This window comes from Macaca thibetana, chromosome 2 (genome assembly GCF_024542745.1).
Source record: "Macaca thibetana thibetana isolate TM-01 chromosome 2, ASM2454274v1, whole genome shotgun sequence".
Lineage (NCBI taxonomy): Eukaryota > Metazoa > Chordata > Mammalia > Primates > Cercopithecidae > Macaca > Macaca thibetana.
The window spans coordinates 39,149,465-39,169,967 of NC_065579.1; the positions used below are offsets into that span (position 1 = coordinate 39,149,465).

Genomic DNA, 20,503 nt, shown 5'->3' on the forward strand with positions numbered 1-20,503 from the left:
CTCTGATAACTTTACGTGGGCAGATGGCTTGAAGGGGGATGCTCATTCTCCTGAAGACTTACCAAACCAGCCCCTGATGCCACTAGATCCATGACTAGGGTCAAATCTCAGCATGCTCCAAGAAGACACACACACACTATAACCAGAAGAAAATAGCTTATATACTCAACAGAAATCTGAGGCGCATGTATGATAGTAGATTCTAAAAGTATTTTACCAAAGGAGGTGGAATATAAAACCATAACAGGTCAAATTAATTGGTATCAGGTGCGCTTACTAGAGATTCCAGATTTCATACATTAGTTCATGTTGCTGAAAGTGACTACAATAGCTTATCTGGTTGGTGCACTGAAAGCTGGATTTAACAGCTGAGATACCAGAGCTTCCCTGGCACTGACAGAGTCCAGTGACTTCGGGAGTTAGTAATGCTGGACTAGACTTACCATGTGAGAACTATACACATGCAGCCCCATTCCTCAGCTATGCTCCACAAGAGGGCCCAGAGGCAATGAAAACTACAATAGTGAAGGGAGTAACTACATCTACATGCTTTTAAAGCTCTGTAAGCTTACTCTTTTTTGTAAATCAGCTATGACTATGGGGAATGTGGTCATTAAGAGGTTTCTAAGGAGATGATGGGATCCCAAGGTAACACAGCCCAAGTGGCCACACTTAATCATCAAAGACAAAGTGAGAAAATTGTCTATAAACGGCAGTAGGGACACGCTGGTATTCACAACGTCTTGGCCTGCAGAGATCTTGGGCAGTAGATACTATTACCAGTGCCCCTAGGAACAAAATAGGTGGGCAGCCCACAAGAGTACTGTTTGATTTATGTAGAAGGAAAAACTTTAGGCCTGGTAGGCAGAAATCTAACTGGTGGAGAGTTATGGTCTCTCAGCAGTCTCCAGACCTGGGTCAGTTCACAGACCCAGAGCCCCTTGAGTGAAAGGGAAACCAGCTCCCTGCACAACTATTCCAAGTACATACAATAAATCTTTTAATCCTTTCCCAAAGGGACCTGCTCTGCAGCCATTAATTAGAGATACTGTACATTGTTAAAAGGAAATATCCAGACCTTTCATGTATTAATAGACACTATCTCTGAATTGACATTAATTCCTGGGGATTCAAAATGCCATTGTATTCCACCAGTTAAATCAGGGGCTTACAGTGGTCAGGTAACAGATGATGGAGTTGTAACTCATGTTTGTCTAAGAGTGGGACAACCAGTAACCCACCCTGTGGTTATTTCCCCACTTCCAGAATGTGTAATTGGAAAAGACATACTTGGCAACTGGCAGAATCCCCATATCAGCTTTCTAACCTACAGGATAAAGGTCATTAAGGTTAAGTATGGCTAAAGGGAAGTTCGTGGAACTTCCTCTCCCTACTGAGATAATAAACTAGAAGTAAACACTACATCCCTGGGGAATTGCACAGTTTAATCAAAGACTTGAAAGAAGCGGGGGTGGCAAAATCTATTACATCTTCATTTAACTCACTAGAGTTTGGCCTATGCTGAAGTTAGAGAGATCTTAAAGAATGACTACGGACTATCATAAACTTAATCAGGTGGTTACATTAACTGTAGTGGCAGCCCCTGAAACTTGATATGCAGCTACTGACCTCACTTATTCCTTTTTCTCCAATTAACAAGAACCACTCAAAGCAAGTTGTTACCTGAAATGGACAAAAGTATACCTTCGTACTCAACTAAGTATGAATGCTTTCGCACTATGCTAGTTCTCCTGTATCTGCCATAAGGTAGTTGTATTGGTTATCTATTATCTCTCAATTTCTGTGGATTCAGGAATCTGAACACAGCTCAGTTGAATCCTCTGTTTAGGGTCTCATTAGGCTGCAATCAAGGCACTCACTGTGCTGCATTCTAATCTGGACACTCAACTGGGAAAAAGCGATTTCTAGGCTCACTTAGATTGATTTGCTTGTGGTTGTATAACTGAAGCCCTTGACGTCCTGCTGGCTAATGGCTAGAGACAGACCTCAGGGCCAAGAAGCTGCCCACAGTTACTTGCTATATGGGATTCTCCAATACGTCATTTTATTCCACAAAACATCACATTCTGAAAATGTGTTCCAGACCACTGACTGCTCTGATACTTTATTGAGATGTCCACAGGCCTCTGAATTTGAGAGGGCTGGAGAGGCAACTCCTACACTCTATTTTGCATATGTTTTACTAAGGCTTTAGATGTACTCCCTGTTCATCGTACACAATTAGCACAATGCTGTCAGTGTGTATAAAATATCAGCAAATAATTATGTAAACGCCAGAGAAGAAAAAAGCTAAAATAAACGAAAACATTCCTTAGAGGACCAGGTTGGAGGTGGAGAGGACAGAACAGGGGATCAGGGGATTGCTATTTTGGTCACAATACCATTTGTTTTTGTTTTTTTTTTTAAATTGAGACGGAGTCTCACTCTGTTGCCAGGATGGAGTGTAGTGGTGCGATCTCGGCTCACTGCAACCTCCACCTCCCATGTTCAAGCAATCCTCCTGTCTCAGCCTCCCAAGTAGCTGGGACTACAGGCGTGCACCACCACGCACAGCTAATTTTTTGTATTTTTAGTAGAGATGAGGTTTCACCATGTTGGCCAGAATGGTCTTGATCTCTTGGCCTCGTGATATGCCTGCCTTGGCCTCCCAAAGTGCTGGGATTACAGGCATGAGCCACCACGTCTGGCTCATTTGATTTTTTTTAAGTCATGTACATGTGTTACTTAGATAAAAATAAGGAAGAAAATAAAGATATGAATCAATAAATACTAGGTAAATAAAAAAACAGAAAAACTGGTGACAATATTAACATCAAGTTAGTATTTAAGATTAGAAGCACTAAACACTAAAAAGGTGGCTATTATATGGTAAAAGGCTAAATATACAAAGTAGGCAAACAAATCATTTGCTTTGAGTTTGCATTTATTCTTGTATAATTCTTAAATCTAACAGTTTTTCGCCAATTTTTTTCTTATTTAATTATTACTTTATTATTTACTACATCTAGATTCTATTTTGGTATACAGTATGAGGTAAAAATCTTGTGCTTTTCTGTTTTTCTTCAAGTTGTTAATCAACTGTCAGTCACAATTACAAGAGAAAGTATCAGGAGAACAAAAAAAATTTTTTTGTAAAGGTGAGGTCTCATTATGTTGTCCAAGCTAGTGAACTCCTGGGCTCAAGCAATCCTCCTGCCTCCGCCTCCCAAAGTGTTGGGATTGTAAGTGTGTGCCACCAAGCCCAGACAAGAACATAATTTTTAACATTAGTTACATTATTGTTACACTTAGGTCTATTTCTGCTCAAGTGATGCCAGCTGTTGAGCCATGTTAATTTACATTACTATTTTCTGAAGTTTTATGATACAATCTACAAATCAGTAGAGCAAGTCCTTCATTACTCTTCATTTTCAGAATTTTCTTGGCCACTGACATGTAGGTTCTACTCAATCATTAAGCAAGTTCAAAAACAATCCCTAATATTTTGCTGCTACATTACATACATAAGTTATTTTTAAAAGATTTTTAAAGGAAACACAGATAAATATTTCAGAAAAAAAAATTACCTGTCTTTTTATCAAAGAAATGCAAATAGACCATTTTAATCTTTCAAATAACAAATAATATATTTAAATGATGACCCTCAGTGTTGCCAGAGGTTTGCAAAATAAGTATTTACAATGCTGGTAGGGAGAGCTATTTGGTAATATTTATACAAAATCTTAAAAATATTAACATTTTGGACCCAGCAGCCCTAGTTAAATGAATCGCATACAAAATTACATGGTCATTAAGATTTTCTAAATGTTTACTTCTACTTAGGATAATGAAAAATTATAACACAATCAAAATGGAAACAAAAAAATGGAAATTACAGAATACCATGTATTAAAAATTCACATATATTCAAGGAATACCAACAGTGGAAAAAATCATTCCACTCTTATAAAACAAATATAACTTTAACATGAGCCTAGGCCAAACACCAAATAAAACACCAGGAACCAAAATCTTAAAAATTATGACTATGTGTGATACCTTCTTCTCTTCCTTTTAGAGTTTTCTTCTAAATTTCTAACAAGAGTATGTATGAGTTAAATCAAAAAGTAATAAACGTTATTTTAAAAATCATACATCTAAAAGGAAATAATTTGTTAAATCATCTTAGTAAATCACTAAGTGCTGACTATGCACATTTTACAGTGGAAGGTGCTAAGTGTCTACAAAAAGTGCTTAGCATAGTTCCTGATACAGGAAAACATTTAATCCTGCTTTGGTTTTTGTGTGGAGGTTGAAGAGGTGGGGGTGGGGGGTTAACAAAGAAATACAAATGTATCAAAGGTACATAGCCAATACCTGCAATGAGGGAAGTTCATATATTAAACACAACTGAAAGAGGCTCACCACAGTTTTAAGGAGAGCTGAGGGAGTTTGTCTCACATGTAACAGATGCTTTTAAAATTACAGTTAACATTAACCACCTGTTTCTCAGAGACCCATTAGCAAGAGCTGATAACGGAAAAAGGAAAGAAAAACTCCTTTGCTAGTTGCTAATGGTATAATGCCAGGCTTTAAATTTGGATCATATAAATTAGCAATTCCAGACCAGGCATGGTGGGCTCATGCCTGTAATCCCAGCACTCTGGGAGGCCGAGGTGGGTGGATCACCCGAGGTCAGGAGTTCGAGACCAGCCTGGCCAACGTGGTGAAACCCTGTCTCTACTAAAAACACAAAAATTAGCCAGGTGTGGTGGTGCACATCTGTGATCCCAGCTACCTGGGAGGCTGAGGCACAACAATTGCTTGAACCCAGGAAGCAAAAGCTGCAGTGAGCCAAGATCGTGCCATGGCACTACAGCCTCAGCAACAGAGTGAGACACAGTCTGGGGGGGGGTGGGGGGAGCCTAATTAGAAAATCAATTACAAGGAAACTAGGGGAAGGAAGATGTTTAGTGACTTGCCCAAGACCATCCCAGCTAAATAATGACAACTTTCTATATTTGTTTTCTCATAATATTTTCACCTGTAGAATAACGGGGGGTCAGCTACATGTCACTCAAAAGCAAAAAAAAAAAAAAAAAAAAAAAAAAACTGCTGGAGAGCCTATACAATTGTTCAATTTTAAAGCCAATGTATTCTAAACACCTAAGCCAATAAAACTTTTTAAATGACCATGTAATCTGTATCACCAACAATCGTTAAAAGCACAACGCTGTCCTGTCCTGGTACTCTAATATATCATACCGCTCTTGGTTTCTTTCTCCTGTTTTATTCTTCCACTGATCTTCCTTCAAGACTATTTCCACTAAAAATATCTGGACTGAAAACAATAAACTAGTAGTTCACACAGTAAAATTCCTCTATACATTCAACCAGTTCACAAAACCTCCTTGGCCCTTATCTGAAACTGGGCTGTTCTCCCAGTAACCTTGGAATATTCCAGTACTTCCTTTTTAGGTACTTTATGATAACTGCTGTCTCCTAGCTACTAACTGTCACATGCAAGCCATCCTGTTTCTATCAGCATTCAGAAGACTGATCAGCCTTAAGGACCCTTGCCAGGATTCCTACCACCACTCCTCCACCTTGTGATAAATCAGCCTCGTAAGTCACCCCTCCTTCCAGCTCAGTCACTGAAGCTTTGTTTCTTGGTTCACAGTGTTCTCTATCCTAATTCAAGCCATAATGCTGAGGCATTTTGATATTCTTATTGAAGATACATCCAATATCTTTCAATCCACAATTCCTACTTCTGTAGGTCTGAGGAGAAGCTAGCAAGGAACATACCAATTCAAGCCTCTGAGTGACAGGTGAAGGATGAAGTTTTAATATGGGACATGAGGCTTTTAACTTTAAGTATGTTTTCTCAGGTCCTCTCTGTATCCAGTTAGGAGACATTCATATCCTAGCCTATTAATGCTGCAAATGGCATGACATCTATAAACATTTTCTAAGACTATACATGCCAGATTATACTCTGTCTTGTTTCAAGTAACTCAGGACACTCAATGAACTACAAGTACTGAAAGAAATTCCTGGAACCAATCATAACTCACATTCTTGTTCTTTTTGCTGAACAGTAAATTTAGACTACTATCTGGGTTACAGAGCCTTAGGGAGAAATATCAAATAATTATATAAACTGGAACAGCTACAAATTTCATCTTCAATGCCTTTAACAATTATTTTACCTGTCCTAGATCAGTTTTCTCACTTATGTCTTTTAAATCAATTCCAGGCAGGGAGCAGTGGCTCACACCTATAATCCCAGCAATTTGGGAGGCCTCACCTGAGGTCAGGAGTTTGAGACCAGCCTGGCCAACATGGTAAAATCCTGTGTCTGCTAAAAATACAAAAAGGAGCCAGATGTGGTGGTGTGCACCTGTAATCCCAGCAACTGGGGAAGCTGAGGCAGGAGAATTGCTGGAACCAGGAAGGCGGAGGTTGCAGTGAGCCGAGATCACACCACTGCACTACAGCCTGGGCAACACAGCAAGACTCCATCTCAAAACAAACAAACAAAACACACAAAAATTATCTGGGCATGGTGGCCTGTAATCCCAGTCACTAAGGAGGTTGAGACAGGAGAATTACTCGAATGCTGTGAGCTGAGATGGCACCACTGCACTCCAGCCTGGGTGACAGAGTGAGACTCAAAAATAAATAAATAAATAAATAAATAAATAAATAAATAAAAATTTAAAAATAAAAATAAAATTAATCAATTCAAATTTTTTCTTTTTTACCACTCTTTCTATCTATGTTCATGTCCTCCAAGAATTCTAGCACTGACTCCAGATTAAGAATTCCTGTACTGAGATCAAAGGTCCTCACTGGAAGGAAACAAATCTCTTTTGTCTTCCTATCTCAAAAGCTAATACTAAAACCTAGCAAATAGTGAGAAATTCTATCAACATACACTCAGTTTTCTTTAGTAGTTTGGAAACAAATTGTAAATTAGCTTTTTGCAAGGATTTTGCTTCATACATGATTCAAGTTAGTGTACAATGAGAAACTTCACAAGCATATTCAACCCAAATCTACTGAGAAAGAATTTTTAAGAAATCTCATTTATAGTTGGATATAGCTTTATTCACGCAATGTTTTCTGTATTTCAATTCTTACTGAGGGTACATGCAGGATAATTTGGCTAGAAGCATTAAAGTAAGTTAGGTTCCCTCTTTGAAAATTCAATTAGTAGAAAGCACCATATTTCATATATTTAAACATCTATAAACAATAATATAAATGAAGTATTAAATACATCAAGTCCATTTTTCCTAAACATCACTTAAATAAAACCAGTAAATGTATAATCCTTTATGTGTGTGTACACATACACACACACGACTATCATAATCACAAACACTACAGTCATCTCTTTACTTACTTGATCTGTCCTAGATAATCTGTATAAAATTCTATATATATAGGGATAAAGCCTGTGGAAAATGATTTAAGGGAAATCATGAAGATACTTAGTATTATCTAAAACACCCATGTTAATTTAAAACCACACGTTTGAAGTCAGCAAGTACAGAAAAATAATAACATCAATATATTTGCTAAAGGCTAAGCTCATGAGTAACAGTAGGTACTTTTGGATGTAACTGAACAGAGGCTAAGAAAATTCCTATTTAAAGTTTCTAACTTCCTTCAAGGCTCTAGCTCTAAGTAACTTGAAGGCAGTGAATGCTCTTATCTTACCACTAATCAGCAGCTTTTATAATCTACTGTGTTTTAGAGAAATTAAACAAAAGCAAAATATTTACTGCATGCCTTTGAATTACCTAAAAATAATTGCAGTGTGACTAATCTGTATGCACTAACATGGATGGGGAAGCAAGCATCCAGCCATGAAATATATTACTTAGCTCACCTGAGTATGTGGTAAGTTCCCATCAATGGAATGTAAATAGAGGGGCCAAAGGCTTCTAAGAAGTAGACACTGCTTCTCTTTCTCCCCTTCCAACCAAGTGAATGCAAACAACATGAAGGCTCTAGGGGTAAGAAGAGCCAGAAAATGGAGGGGCTTAGATTCCTGAATCATCCTATGAAGAAAAGATAGCTACCACTAACTCTGGTATTGGATGGTTACATAAATGAGAAATTGTCTATCATGATAAGCTACTGATTTAAAGTACACCTTTTAACAGCATGTGAACTATACATGAAGCTGCTAGACTCATTTAAGACAGGTTAAAATATCCAAAGTTAATTTCGGAGACTTTCTAATTATGTTACAAATTAAAAAAACCTCACTCTTAAGTAAATATTAATCTATCATCTGAGGATTTTCAAACAGCTATGAAATGAAAAAAGCAATTTGAGGCCGGGCGTGATGGCTCACACCTGTAATTCCAACACTTTGGGAGGCCGAGGCAGGTGGATCATCTGAGGTCAGGAGTATGAGACTAGCCTGGCCACCATGGTGAAACACTGTCTCTACTAAAAATACAAAAATTAGCCAGGCATGGTGGTAGGCATCTGTAATCCCAGCCACTAGGGAGGCTGAGGCAGGAAAATCGCTTGAACCTGGAAGGTGGAGGTTGCAGGGAGCTGAGATCATACCATTTGCACTCTAGCGGGGTAACAAGAATGAAACAACACCTCAAAAAAAAAAAAAAAGCAATTTATAGCTTTTGACCCAAAACATTCTGTATATTCTATGAATTACTTTTCATTCTAGGAAAATAAAGAGAAAACAGAACTAAACTGCTTAAAAAGAAAAATTAGCCAGGCCAGGAACAGTGGCTCACGCCTGTAATCCCAGCAATTTGGGAGGCCAAGGTGGCAGATCATCTGAGGTCAGGAGTTAGAGACCAGCCTGGCCAATGTGGTGAAACTCCGTCTCTACTAAAAACACAAAAATTAGCCAGGCAGGCCCCTGTAATCCCTGCTACTTGTGAGGCTGAGGCAGGAGAATAGCTTGAACCCAGGGGTGGAGGTTGCAGTGAGCCGAGATCACGCCATTGCACTCCAGCCTGGGCGACAAGAGCAAAAGTTTGTCTCAAAAAAAATTAGCCTACACTTAACACAATATTAGGTCAAAGTAAGAGTAAAGATTAATCAAGTCCAAGGAAAATTTAGAAATTTGTCTACTTTTTATATTAACATCTTCTCCTCATAAAAACATTCTTAATGCATTGCTCAACAAATAGCAAAACATGTATTCGCTCTTCACTTGTTCATTATCTACTGGGGAGGGTAATCAATCAGTAGATATATACAAATATACACATCGCTGGTCTGATGGTAGTGGGTTATCAGTGTCATTAAAGTTGTGTCATTAAAGTTGGTATACAACCTGCCACCCGCCACTGCTATATTTGACTGGTTTTTTGTTTCTGGTTTTTTGTTTTTGTTTTTGTTTTGGAGATGGAGTTTTGCTCTTGTTGCTCAGGCTGTAGTGCAATGGTTGGTTCAATCTCGGCTCACTGCAACTTCTGCCTCCCGGATTCAGGCGATCCTCCTGCCTCAGCCTTCCGAGTAGCAGGGATTACTGATGCATGCCACCATGCTGGCTAATTTTTGTATTTTTAGTAGAAACAGGGTTTCACTATGTTGGCTAGGTTGGTCTTGAACTCCTGGCCTCAAGTGATCCATCCACCTTGGCGTCCCAAAGTGCTGGGATTACAAGCGTGAGCCACCGCACTGGCCTTTTTTTTTTTTTTGGTCTCCCTCTGTTGCCCAGGCTGGAGTGCAGTGGCACGATCTCCATTCACCACAAACTCTGCCTCCTGGGTTCAAGTGATTCTGCTGACCAGCCTATTTTCTGTTTTTTGTTTGTTTGGTTGGTTTTTTGAGATGGAGTTTCACTCTGGCACCCAGGCTGGAATGCAATGGCACAATCTCAGCTCACTGCAACCTCCGTTTCCAGGTTCAAGCGATTCTCCTGCCTCAGCCTCCCAAGTAGCTTGGACGACAGGCACATGCCACCACACCCAGCTAACTTTTGTATTTTTAGTAGAGAATGGGTTTCACTATGTTGGCCATGCTGGTCTCGAACTCTTGACCCTGTGATCAACCCGCCTCGGTCTCCCAAAGTGTTGGGATTAGAGGTATGAGCCACCATGTCCAGCCTTGTATTTTTAATAGACATGGGGTTTCACCACATTGGTCAAACTGGTCTGGAACTCTTAACCTCAGGTGATACACCCGTCTCGGCCTCCCAAAGTGTTGGGATTACAGGCGTGAGCCACTGCTCCTGGCCTATTTTATTTTTAAAAAGCCAGTCAAGGCCGGATGTGGTGGCACATGCCTGTAATCCCAGCAGTTTGGGAGGCCGAGGCAGGCAGATGACTTGAGGTCAGGAGTTCGAGACCAGTCTAACTAACATGGTGAAACCCTGTCTCTACTTTAAAAAAAAAAAAAAAAAAAAATTAGCCAGGTGTGGTGGCATGTGCCTGTAATCACAGCTACTTGGGAGGCTGAGGCAGGAGAATCACTTGAACCCAGAGGCAGAGGTTGCAGTGAGAGGAGATCGTGCCATCACACTCCAGCCTGGGTGACAGAGCAAGACTCTATCTCAAAAAACCAAAAAAACAAAAAACAAAAAATAGGCCAGGCAGCAGAATCACTTGAATCCAGGAGGTGGAGGTTGCAGTGAGCCAAGATCGTGCCATTGCACTCCAGCCTGGGCAACAGAGTGAGACTTCATCTCTAAATAAATAAAATAGAAATGCATATTATCTCTGAGAAACAGAAGACAATTCAAACACTTCATGACTAAAAACTAAAAGACTGGGAGAAATGCAGTTTATATTTAGCACTTTGCTTTTATGCTCAAATAACCTAAATGTTACTCATATGACCAGGACTTACTGTAAAATATCCTGGACCAGTTCCAAATATCGGTCTAAGACATGCACAAGATGATGAGCTGTAACTGTAGAGTATAAAACTGAATGGGTATAAAGGTAATTCAGCTGAATCTCTAAACAGGTTCAATGATGATAGCTTTATAAAAACACAATTGTGGAAAATACCATGGGTTATAAAATCTGAAAATTTCTGAGGATCAAATTAATCAATCAGTTCTAAAACATGTGCCCTGGTTTAATAGTTCACTGATGGATGTAAATATTTCATCTATCCAATTAGTTATCTGTGAAGTTCCATTTATTTTATCTGATGATGCACAACCTCTCACCAGGACCCCCCGAAAAAGCTGTATTGGTTTTGGTTGGATGTTTTGTTTTGTTTTTTGCATAATCTGATTGAAATTCAATCTTTCACTTTATGCTTTCCCCATATTTTATTATATTTCATTAGACTTGTTATATTAAGAAAGTCGCTGCAAAATTATCAAAGACAAAATATGTGCAAACATTTTTACGTAATAAAATATTACTAATAGCTTTAATGAGTGACCTGCAGAATAAACACTGGCAGTTTGTGGACAGAGTCTTTTTTCCAAAAAAAAGAAGAAGAAGAAGATAGAAAAAAATGTTTAAGCAAAAAAAAATAAGATTCCCTCGGCTAGGCGTCGCGGCAATATGCACCTGTAGTCCCAGCTACTCAGGAGGCTCAGGCAGGGGAGGATCACTTGGGCCCAGAAGTTCGAGGTCAGCCTGGGCAACACTGATACCCCATCTTTATTTGAAAAAAACAAAAATCTGTTAAGTGAGAAGCAAAGCACATGCATTGGTGGTAAAACAGACAAGAAATATGGCTACTGTGCAAGTTCAAATATGGCTACTGTGCAAGTTCAAATAAAGCCAAAATTTTCTTTTCAACAAGGTAACTATAAAGTAGAATTCAGGATGAAGATGCCAAATCTTTCCATTTGGAACCAGAGAGAGTTAATTTAAAAAATTAAATGCAAGAAATAAAAGCACTGTTCCTCACGTAAACTCATTAAACCTTTAAAAGGTATTCTATCACTTTGAAATGACCCTGGGGTATCATCTTAACCTTTTTCTTTACATACTATCAAAGACATCATTCAATGGAGACCTCTTACGTCTACCTTTGCTGAATTCAAGAGTCATATTTCTTGACCCTGGACCAAAAGGAAGAAACAATATTAGAAACAGCACTTCAAGAAAAGTTGGGACATGAAGTCAGAAAGATCATGCGTCAAAACCATCAAACTGAAGAATGGAAGGAAAGGGAGGAAGGTAAGTTGGGGATGATGATGGAGGAAGTATCTGCCTTGGGCCAAGAATTAAGTTTCAATCTGAATTGATCATGAACCCTTCCTTTATATCTTCCCTACTACAGACTCATACTTGCTGATATAGTTTGGCTCTGTCTCTATCCAAATCTCATTTTGAATTGTAATTCCCATAATCCCCATGTGTCATGGGACAGACCCGGTGGGAGGTAACTGAATCATGGGGGCGGTATCCCCTATACTGTTCTCATGACAGTGAGTTCTCATGAGATCTGATGGTTTTATAAGCATCTGGCATTTCCCCTGCTAGCACTCATTTTCTCTCCTGCCGCCCTATAAAGAGGTGCCTTCCACCATGATTATAAGTTTCCTGAGGCCTCCCCAGCCATGCAGAACTGAGTCAATGAAATCTCTTTTCTTTACAAATTACCCAGTCTCAGGTATTTCCTGATAGCCATGTGAGAACAAACTAATACACTTGCCCATATATTCAACTCCCTCAATCCTTGATCTCTATCTTCTTATATTTCCCCAACTTTCTCCTGATGGTGATCACCAGAACTACAATGCCAGCAACAATGGCCACCAGGACCACTACAATGGCAACGCTAAGGTTAACTGCCAAATATTTCATGGTGGGTATAAGTAGGTGGCAATTTCTTATCCACATAGAGATTACCAGCAGAAGGACTCCTTATACAACTGCATTCTGGGGCTGCCACAGGCCTAAGAGTAATTTATCCTTAGCCCTCCCCTCAAAATAGGCAGGGCCCAGCAATGTCCACTGCAGACAGTCTTCTGAAAGGTTTTCTGCTACAACTTGATATAGATGATGCACTGCTTGTAATGCACAACCACCATGTACTTAGAATGGAGCCAATGGCAGTCACAAAAGAGTCACTGGCAGCTCAGCTTCTTTGTCTGAGTTCAAAGGCACAGACAACTTGGCAATAATAATTTGTGACAAGAGTGTTGTTATCATTGGCTCAGGTCTTCCTTTTCCAAATTGTGGATGCTCACTAGGTTCACCTACCAACACAATGATATCTGGCTGCACTAGTGGGCCTTTAAATATCCTTTCTGCCACAGCTGGGGTCAGGCAGGCAATTAACATCCAAAAAGGTATGTTCACTAAAGTGCACCATGCTCTGGTCACTCACGCATGTTCTTTCAGAAATAAGGGATATAAACTGGAACAGTTCCTCTCAAAAGCCCAGTGCCTGGGACCAGCCTGGGACCCACCCTGCTCCTCACCTCACCCCAACACGTAGCACATTAACTTGTTCATGGTACGCATTAGGTGCGATATATCTGGCCTTCACCACTAGGTAAGAAGCGTCAGGCCCAGATTACCTAACAGGGCCAGGCAAGAGGAATGAAAACAGCACAGGAGGATATCCAGAGGGGGCCTGGAATAAAGACCTAGAGTCAGCTGCCTCCCATTGGGCTGCCTTAGCAGCTTCTTCCTTTTTAAAATGGAAAATCCAATTTTGACAAACATCAAAAGGTATACTGCTAAAATTACAATAAAATATACTTTAATGATTATTAAAATATTAAGAATTTCAATTATTTCACAATCCACCACTCCCCATGGAAAAGACCACGTATCTATGATCTTTTACATACGAGAGAAATAAACATCTATCTTGGTTAAACAACAGTTATTTTCAGTTTTCCTATTTTATCTTCAGGCAAAAACTCTAAATGCTTAGAATATTATATGATTTTAAATTCTATACCCAATATTTTGCACCGTAGCAGTCACAGCTATTAACACATTTCTTGTATTATACACTCAAGTATTAATTAATTCTATTCAAGTACTTATATTTGCTTAGTTCAACAAAATTTTACTCTTTAACTTCATTACAGTATTTCTGTCTTTCAATGTGTTCTCCCCATCTTTGTCATAAAGTTTCATTTCAATCAACAGTACATGTGTCCTCTCATCTAATGTATCAGTACCATTTGTTTATAATTACAATCCTTATACATTCTTTGGCCATTTTAATACTTCTTGAAACTTTCAAGCTTCTCAATGAACGTTAGAAGATTATTAAAACACTTATATCCATTCTATTAATAGCTCAGAAATGCATACAAGCCCTATTACAGTTACTATATAACTGTCAGTTCTACAACTTAGGAGTTAACAGGTGGAATTTAAATAAACCCAAAGCTGCTTTCCTCTTTCCTTGGTATAGTCATAGAGTAAAACTCAAGCCCAGCTACCTACTGGGGGAGAATTCCTCTCTGTTTGATGATACGAAGCGATTTGGCATGTATAACCCATCTATAATTCAGAAGTTGGAAGAAAACAATGTCACTATAAAAGTCCATACTTTTTTTGACACTAGAACAAAGCTTACTAACTCTAAGGGACAGAGAATGTCTGATCACAATCTCTAAGACACCTACCTCTTGCCCAATCATATTTAAATGGACAAAATTAGTTTCACCTTCAAAGTCAGTTGTCAAAAGCAAACAGAAGACCAAATTGCCTCACTAAGTATACTTAATTTATAGGCTAACAACAGTTCCTTATTCACATAAGCTGTTATCACTACACTAAGACCAAAGAAAGTTTGCTTAGTGTTAATCAACAGTTTATAATTGTATATTAATAGATAATTTGATTGGTATAAACTATTTCTTCTTCTAAGACTAGAAAGTCCATGAAGATAAGGGTCAGGTGAGTTTAATTAATATTGTAGCCCTGTGCCTAACCCAATTAGCTTGGAATTTTTGTTGAATGAATAAATGACAGTCCAACTTCTTTTTTTGAGACAGAATCTCACTCCCGTTGCCCAGGCTGGAGTGCAGTGGCACAATCACAGCTCACTGCAGCCTTGACTTCCCGGGCTCAGGTGATTCTCCCACCGCAGCCTCCTGAGTAGCTGGGACTACAGGCACATGCCACCATACCTGGCTAATTTTTGTATTTTGGTTGAAATGGGGTTTTGCCATGTTGCCCAGGCTGGTCTCCAACTCCTGGCTCAAGAGATCTGCCTGACTCAGCTTCCCAAAGTACTGGGGTTACAGGACTGAGCCATCATGCCCGGTCCTATAGTCCAACTTTTATAGTTGATATATAGATGCACAAAATGAAAATGCCAATGGATTACAGAAATTCACTTAAGCTCTTATTAACTCATAACTACTAAAGTAAAAAGTATCACTTAGACTAAATACATAGCTTGAAAGTTCCAAAATTCAACATGTATTTAATGTCACAGATCTAAAAGTCAGAATGTACAAACTACTCTCATAGCCATCCTCCAATACCTATAGTCACACAAATTTTCTTTCAGTCAACATTACCAAGTCAAACAACTGGGGACCACCTTAGATTTCTTCCTCTTTCTCATTTTTCATAATCATTCCAGAGCCTTAATATTTGCAGAATCTATCACTTCCTCTCCATTCTCACTGACCTTCTATAAATTTGAACGCTCTACTTCGGGAGACGGAGGCGGGCGGATCACGAGGTCAAGAGATCGAGACCATCCTGGCTAACACAATGAAACCCTGTCTCTACTGAAAATACAAAAAAAAATTAGCTGGGCATGGTGGCAGGCACCTGTAGTCCCAGCTGCTCGGGAGGCTGAGGCAGGAGAATGGCGTGAATCTGGGAGGCGGAGCTTGCAGTGATCCCAGATCACGCCACTGCACTCCAGCCTGGGCAACAGAGCAAGACTCCGTCTCAATCAATCAATCAATCAATCAATCAATCAATTTGAACTTTCTTTAGTTCCCTAATGGTCAGTGTTTATATTTGGAAAAAAAAAAAAAAAAAAAAGCCTTTGATTGGTCTGATTCCAGCCTTACTTGCCCACCAAATCATCATCTAAATTGCTCCCAGAAAGGCATTTCTAAAAATGAAAATACAAACAAGTCATTTACTTTCTAAAATACCATCAATTTTACAAAAAGTCAAAACATTCAATGCTCAGAATGTAGTTTCTCTCAGCTCTATTTTTACAAGGGCATCTTATGTCCTCTATGGTTGGTAATAGATTTTATCTTTGCATTTCCTGTTTCTATATTAAGAAACGTCTTCTGCTACTGCCTACCAAACTCCTACTCCTTGTGAAGATGCTGTGAACACTGTTGAAATGGCAACAAAGGATTCTGAATATTACATAAATTTATATGATAAAGCAGTGACAGGGTTTGAGAGGACTTCCTCCAATTTTGAAAATAGTTCTACTGTGGTAAAATGCTATCAAACAGCATTGCATACTACAGAGAAATCTTTCATGAAAGGAAGACTTTCCACTAGCAAAAAGATTATGATTCACTGAAGGTTCAGATGTTCGTTAGCATTTTTAAATAGTATTCTTAATTAAGGTACATACATTGGTTTTTTTCAGACATAATGATATTGCACATACAATACACCATAGGGTAAATATAACTTTTATATGTACTAGGAAGCCAAAAAGTTTGTATGACTCACTGGAACCAAACCCACAAAATCTCTGAGGTATATACCTGTGTATCATACAAACCTTTGTGGTCCTATCCTTTTTCTCCTATTTTTTCAGAAAGTAATCAATATAAAAAACATGATGTTAAATAACCTTGAGTATATGTTCACACCCCTTATAAGTACTGTAGCATCATGTGCTAATGCATCATTCTGCAATTTGCACTGAACCCTTAAAATCCATTTTAAAAATTTATTTGTACTGGTACCTAGAACTCTAGTTTACTCATTTTAAATACAGTGAAGAATTTCAGGCCAGGCATGGGGGCTCACATCTGTAATCCCAGCACATTTTGGGAGGCCAAGGCAGGCGGACTGTTTGAGGTCAGGAGTTCGAGACCAGCTTGGCCAACATTGGGAAACCTTGTCTCTACTGAAAACACAAAAAATTTAGCCAGGCATACTGGCGCACACCTGTAATCCCAGCTACTTAGGAGGCTGAGGCACAAGAATCACTTGAACCTGGGAGGCAGAGGTTTCAGTGAGTTGGGACCATGTCACTGGCACCCCAGTCTGTGCAACAGAGCAAGACTGTGTCTTAAAAAAATAATAAGAATTTTTTTTCAGAGTTTAAATATGCCACAGTTTATCAATTATCCTGTTTATTATAGAAATTTGGGATTTTTTTTTAGTATAAACAAAGCAATGAAAAAAATTCATTCCTATATATGCCTTTTATAAACATGTAAAAAAATTGTATACAGAGGTTATATCTAAGAATTGAATTGGTTTTCTTTAATGTTACATTCTCAGTAAAGAAAAGAAGGAAAAAAGTGGTTTCCACAGTGTAAACACTCATTAAATATTTACTGACTGAATGAAAACGGGATAGTCAGTCATTCAACTCTTCTTGATATTACCAAAATATTCTCTAAAGGAGAATCTGTACACAGATCTGTACTCTCATGAGTTGTTGTTCTACAACCTTACTGACTGTTGGTATAGTCAGGCCTTTTTAATTACTCAATATGATGGGTTTTTAAAATAGTATTTTATTCTGTTCCACCCACATTTTTTATTAGATTTTTATTTTGTACTTCACTGATTTTACTTCTATCTTGAATATGCTCTTGTTTCTGATTACTTGTTCTAATTGGTTATTAATGCCATACAGAAGGCTACTGATTTTTTTAATTTTAATTTTCTATCCAAATTAAATTTGGATAGAGTGTTGCTGAACACTCTCATTAGTTCTAACAGTCTATGGTTTCTCTTGAAATTTCAACACAATTATATCCTCTTCCAATAGGGATACTTTTGCATCTTCCTCTTCAATTGCTATAGCTCTTCTTTCTTTTTTTCTTTTCTTTTTTTAATGCATTGGCTAGGTGTTTCAGTACTGAAGAGCAGTGATATATGCTTGTATCCTGGGAATACACCTAAATTTCACTGTTATTTAAAAACGACATAATCTGAGCTGTAGGTTTGGAGGAGGTAACCTTTACAAGCTAAGGAAGTTTCCTTTTGTTCCTAATTTATCAAAAGTCTCTGTTTATAAAAACTATTAGCTATATTTTATCACATAATTTTTCCAAACATCCTACATCACTTCAGGTAAGTATAGGCTTTTTCCTCCTGTAATGAGATTATTTGGACATTATACTAAAAGATTTTCTAATATTAAACCATCTTGGTATTCCTAAGATAAAACCTCCTGTTCCTAAAGTTTTCTTAAACTCAAATATTTGGGTTTAGTTGACCTTCTTTAACCTTTCTATTTAACTTCCATTTCTACTTTTATTATTCCTCTCTTCACAGTAATGTTAGGTTTGCTGTTCTTCTTTCTGGTTTCTTTTGCTTTTGCTTAGCATTAATGCCCTTAAGATAACACATCTATCCAAATAATGCTTTAGCTGGCTGCAACATTTTCACTAACATTTCTTTCACTAATATTCACGTTACAACTCTGTGTATTTCCTCTTTAATACAAACTTTTAAAAAGCACATTTTTATTCTTCCAAGTATAATGCAATTTACCAGGAGAATTTATTTTACTGTGTATTTCAACATTAACTGCATTATAAAGAAAAGGATCAGACATTCCTTGACGAAATCTTTCAAAATTTCCTTAATACTTCAGTTATACTATACTATTTACAGCTATGTAATTATTTTCACTTATCTTGCTCACTCCTGAGAACAAACTTTGGATCAAAGGAAATTTGTCTGGAAATTTCTCCAAAATTATCTCTTCAAAAACTGTATCTAAGACCGTCTGGTGATTCCTCAAAGAACTAAAGCCAGAAATACCACTTGAACCAGCAATCCCATTATCGGGTATACACCCAAAGGAATATAAATCATTCTATTATAAACATACATGCACATGTATGTTCACTGCAGCACTATTCATAATAGGAAAGACATAAAATCAACCCAAATGCCCAAAAATAATAGACTAGAAAATGTGGTATGCATGCAGCCATTAAAAGGAAAGAGATTAGGCTGGGTGTGCTGGCTCAATCTTGTAATCCCAGCACTTTAGAAGGCTGAGGCAGGAGGATCACTTCAATACAGGAGTTCAAGACCAGCATAGGGAAACATGGCAAAACCCTGTATCTACTAAAAATAAAAAAATTAGCTGGGCATGGTGGCATGTACCTGTAGTCCCAGCTACTTGGGAGGCTGAGGTGGGAGGATCGCTTGAACCCAGGAGAAGGAGGCTGCAGTCACCTGAGATCATGCCAGTGCACTCCAGCCTGGGCAACAGAGCGAGACTCTGTCTTTAAAAAAAAAAACAAAAGGAACAAGATCGTGTTGTTTGCATAGATGGTGATGAAAGCCATTATGCTCAGCAAACCTAAGCAGAAACAGAAAATCAAACACCTCATGTTGTCACTTGTAAGTGGGAGCTGAATGATGAGAACAGCTAAACACATTGGTGCAGTGGGGAAACAACAATGGGGCCCGCTAGAGGGTGGGGGATAGGAGAAGGGAGAGCATCAGGAAGAACAGCTAATGGACGCTGGGCTTAATACCTAGGTGATGCAATGATTTGTGCAGCAAACCACCATGGCACACATTTACCTATGTAACAAACTTCCATACCCTGCACACGTACCCCTGAACTTAAAATAAATGTGGAAGGGGGGAAAAAATCACTTTATCTCTTTTCTTCCCTCTGATTTCTTCCCTTGGTATATTCTGGAACCCTTCAATCTATACCAAAGTATTTAAATGGCTCTTTCATGTTTTCTTACCTCCTTATTTCTCTGGGCTACATTCTAACTGAATGTCTAATAAATGCCAATACTTGAATTCTCTCTCTCATGGCACCTAAAGCAGTATTTTTCCTCAATAACATAATGTACTGCTTTTTTTTTACTTTTAAGAATTTACTTTCAATTTTCAAGGCTGCTCCTTTTTCATATCTTGTTTCATCTGTTCCTTTATTTTGTATAAGACAGAATTTCTTCTTTCATCTCTCTAGCATCTTTGACATACTTATTTATTACTTTATTATTTATCCCTCCCCTCTTATGTTTCTGTCATTACCTCCATGGCAGAACCAGATCACATAAAAGAGAAGAGTGGGAATATTCAGACTCTTCCCTAAGACAACATTGGGAATTTTCACAGACCCAGTCAACAACCAAAGGAACAGACATTTCAATTCAGGTGTCAGTTACAAGAATTATGTCTGTCTTCTCCCTTTCCTCAGCTTTTGATTTCCTGTAAGTGATGTTTTAATATAAATTGCCATGTAAACTACTATCCTTCTGAATATTAAAGGAGCTTCTATTAATAAATACAGGGACAATAAGCACAAACTGGGTGTCTCAAGGGCAACTTGAGATACACAATTACTCTAAACATAAGCCTATGCAGTAGTTATTGGCACTTTCCTTCACCCTGCTTTACAAATGGGGAGA

At 38.3% G+C, this 20,503-nt stretch overlaps 1 protein-coding gene across 5 annotated transcripts in view; it reads right to left on the bottom strand.

The window, feature by feature from the left end:
* STAG1 (stromal antigen 1) overlaps positions 1-20,503 on the bottom strand; it is a 398,006-nt gene that overhangs the window by 230,886 nt on the left and 146,617 nt on the right. The window contains exons 1-2 of one of the 5 annotated variants that reach the window (XM_050779587.1): positions 10,846-11,616; positions 7,901-8,021 (exon numbers count right to left, since the gene is read on the bottom strand). The exons of 3 other annotated variants lie outside the window; for them this stretch is intronic. In XM_050779587.1, coding sequence (XP_050635544.1) covers positions 7,901-8,014 — 114 coding nt within the window. In that variant the 5' untranslated portion in view covers positions 8,015-8,021; positions 10,846-11,616. Of the gene's footprint in view, positions 1-7,900; positions 8,022-10,845; positions 11,617-20,503 lie in introns of those variants that run through there. One more of the 5 variants, XM_050779588.1, reaches the window with a different exon arrangement.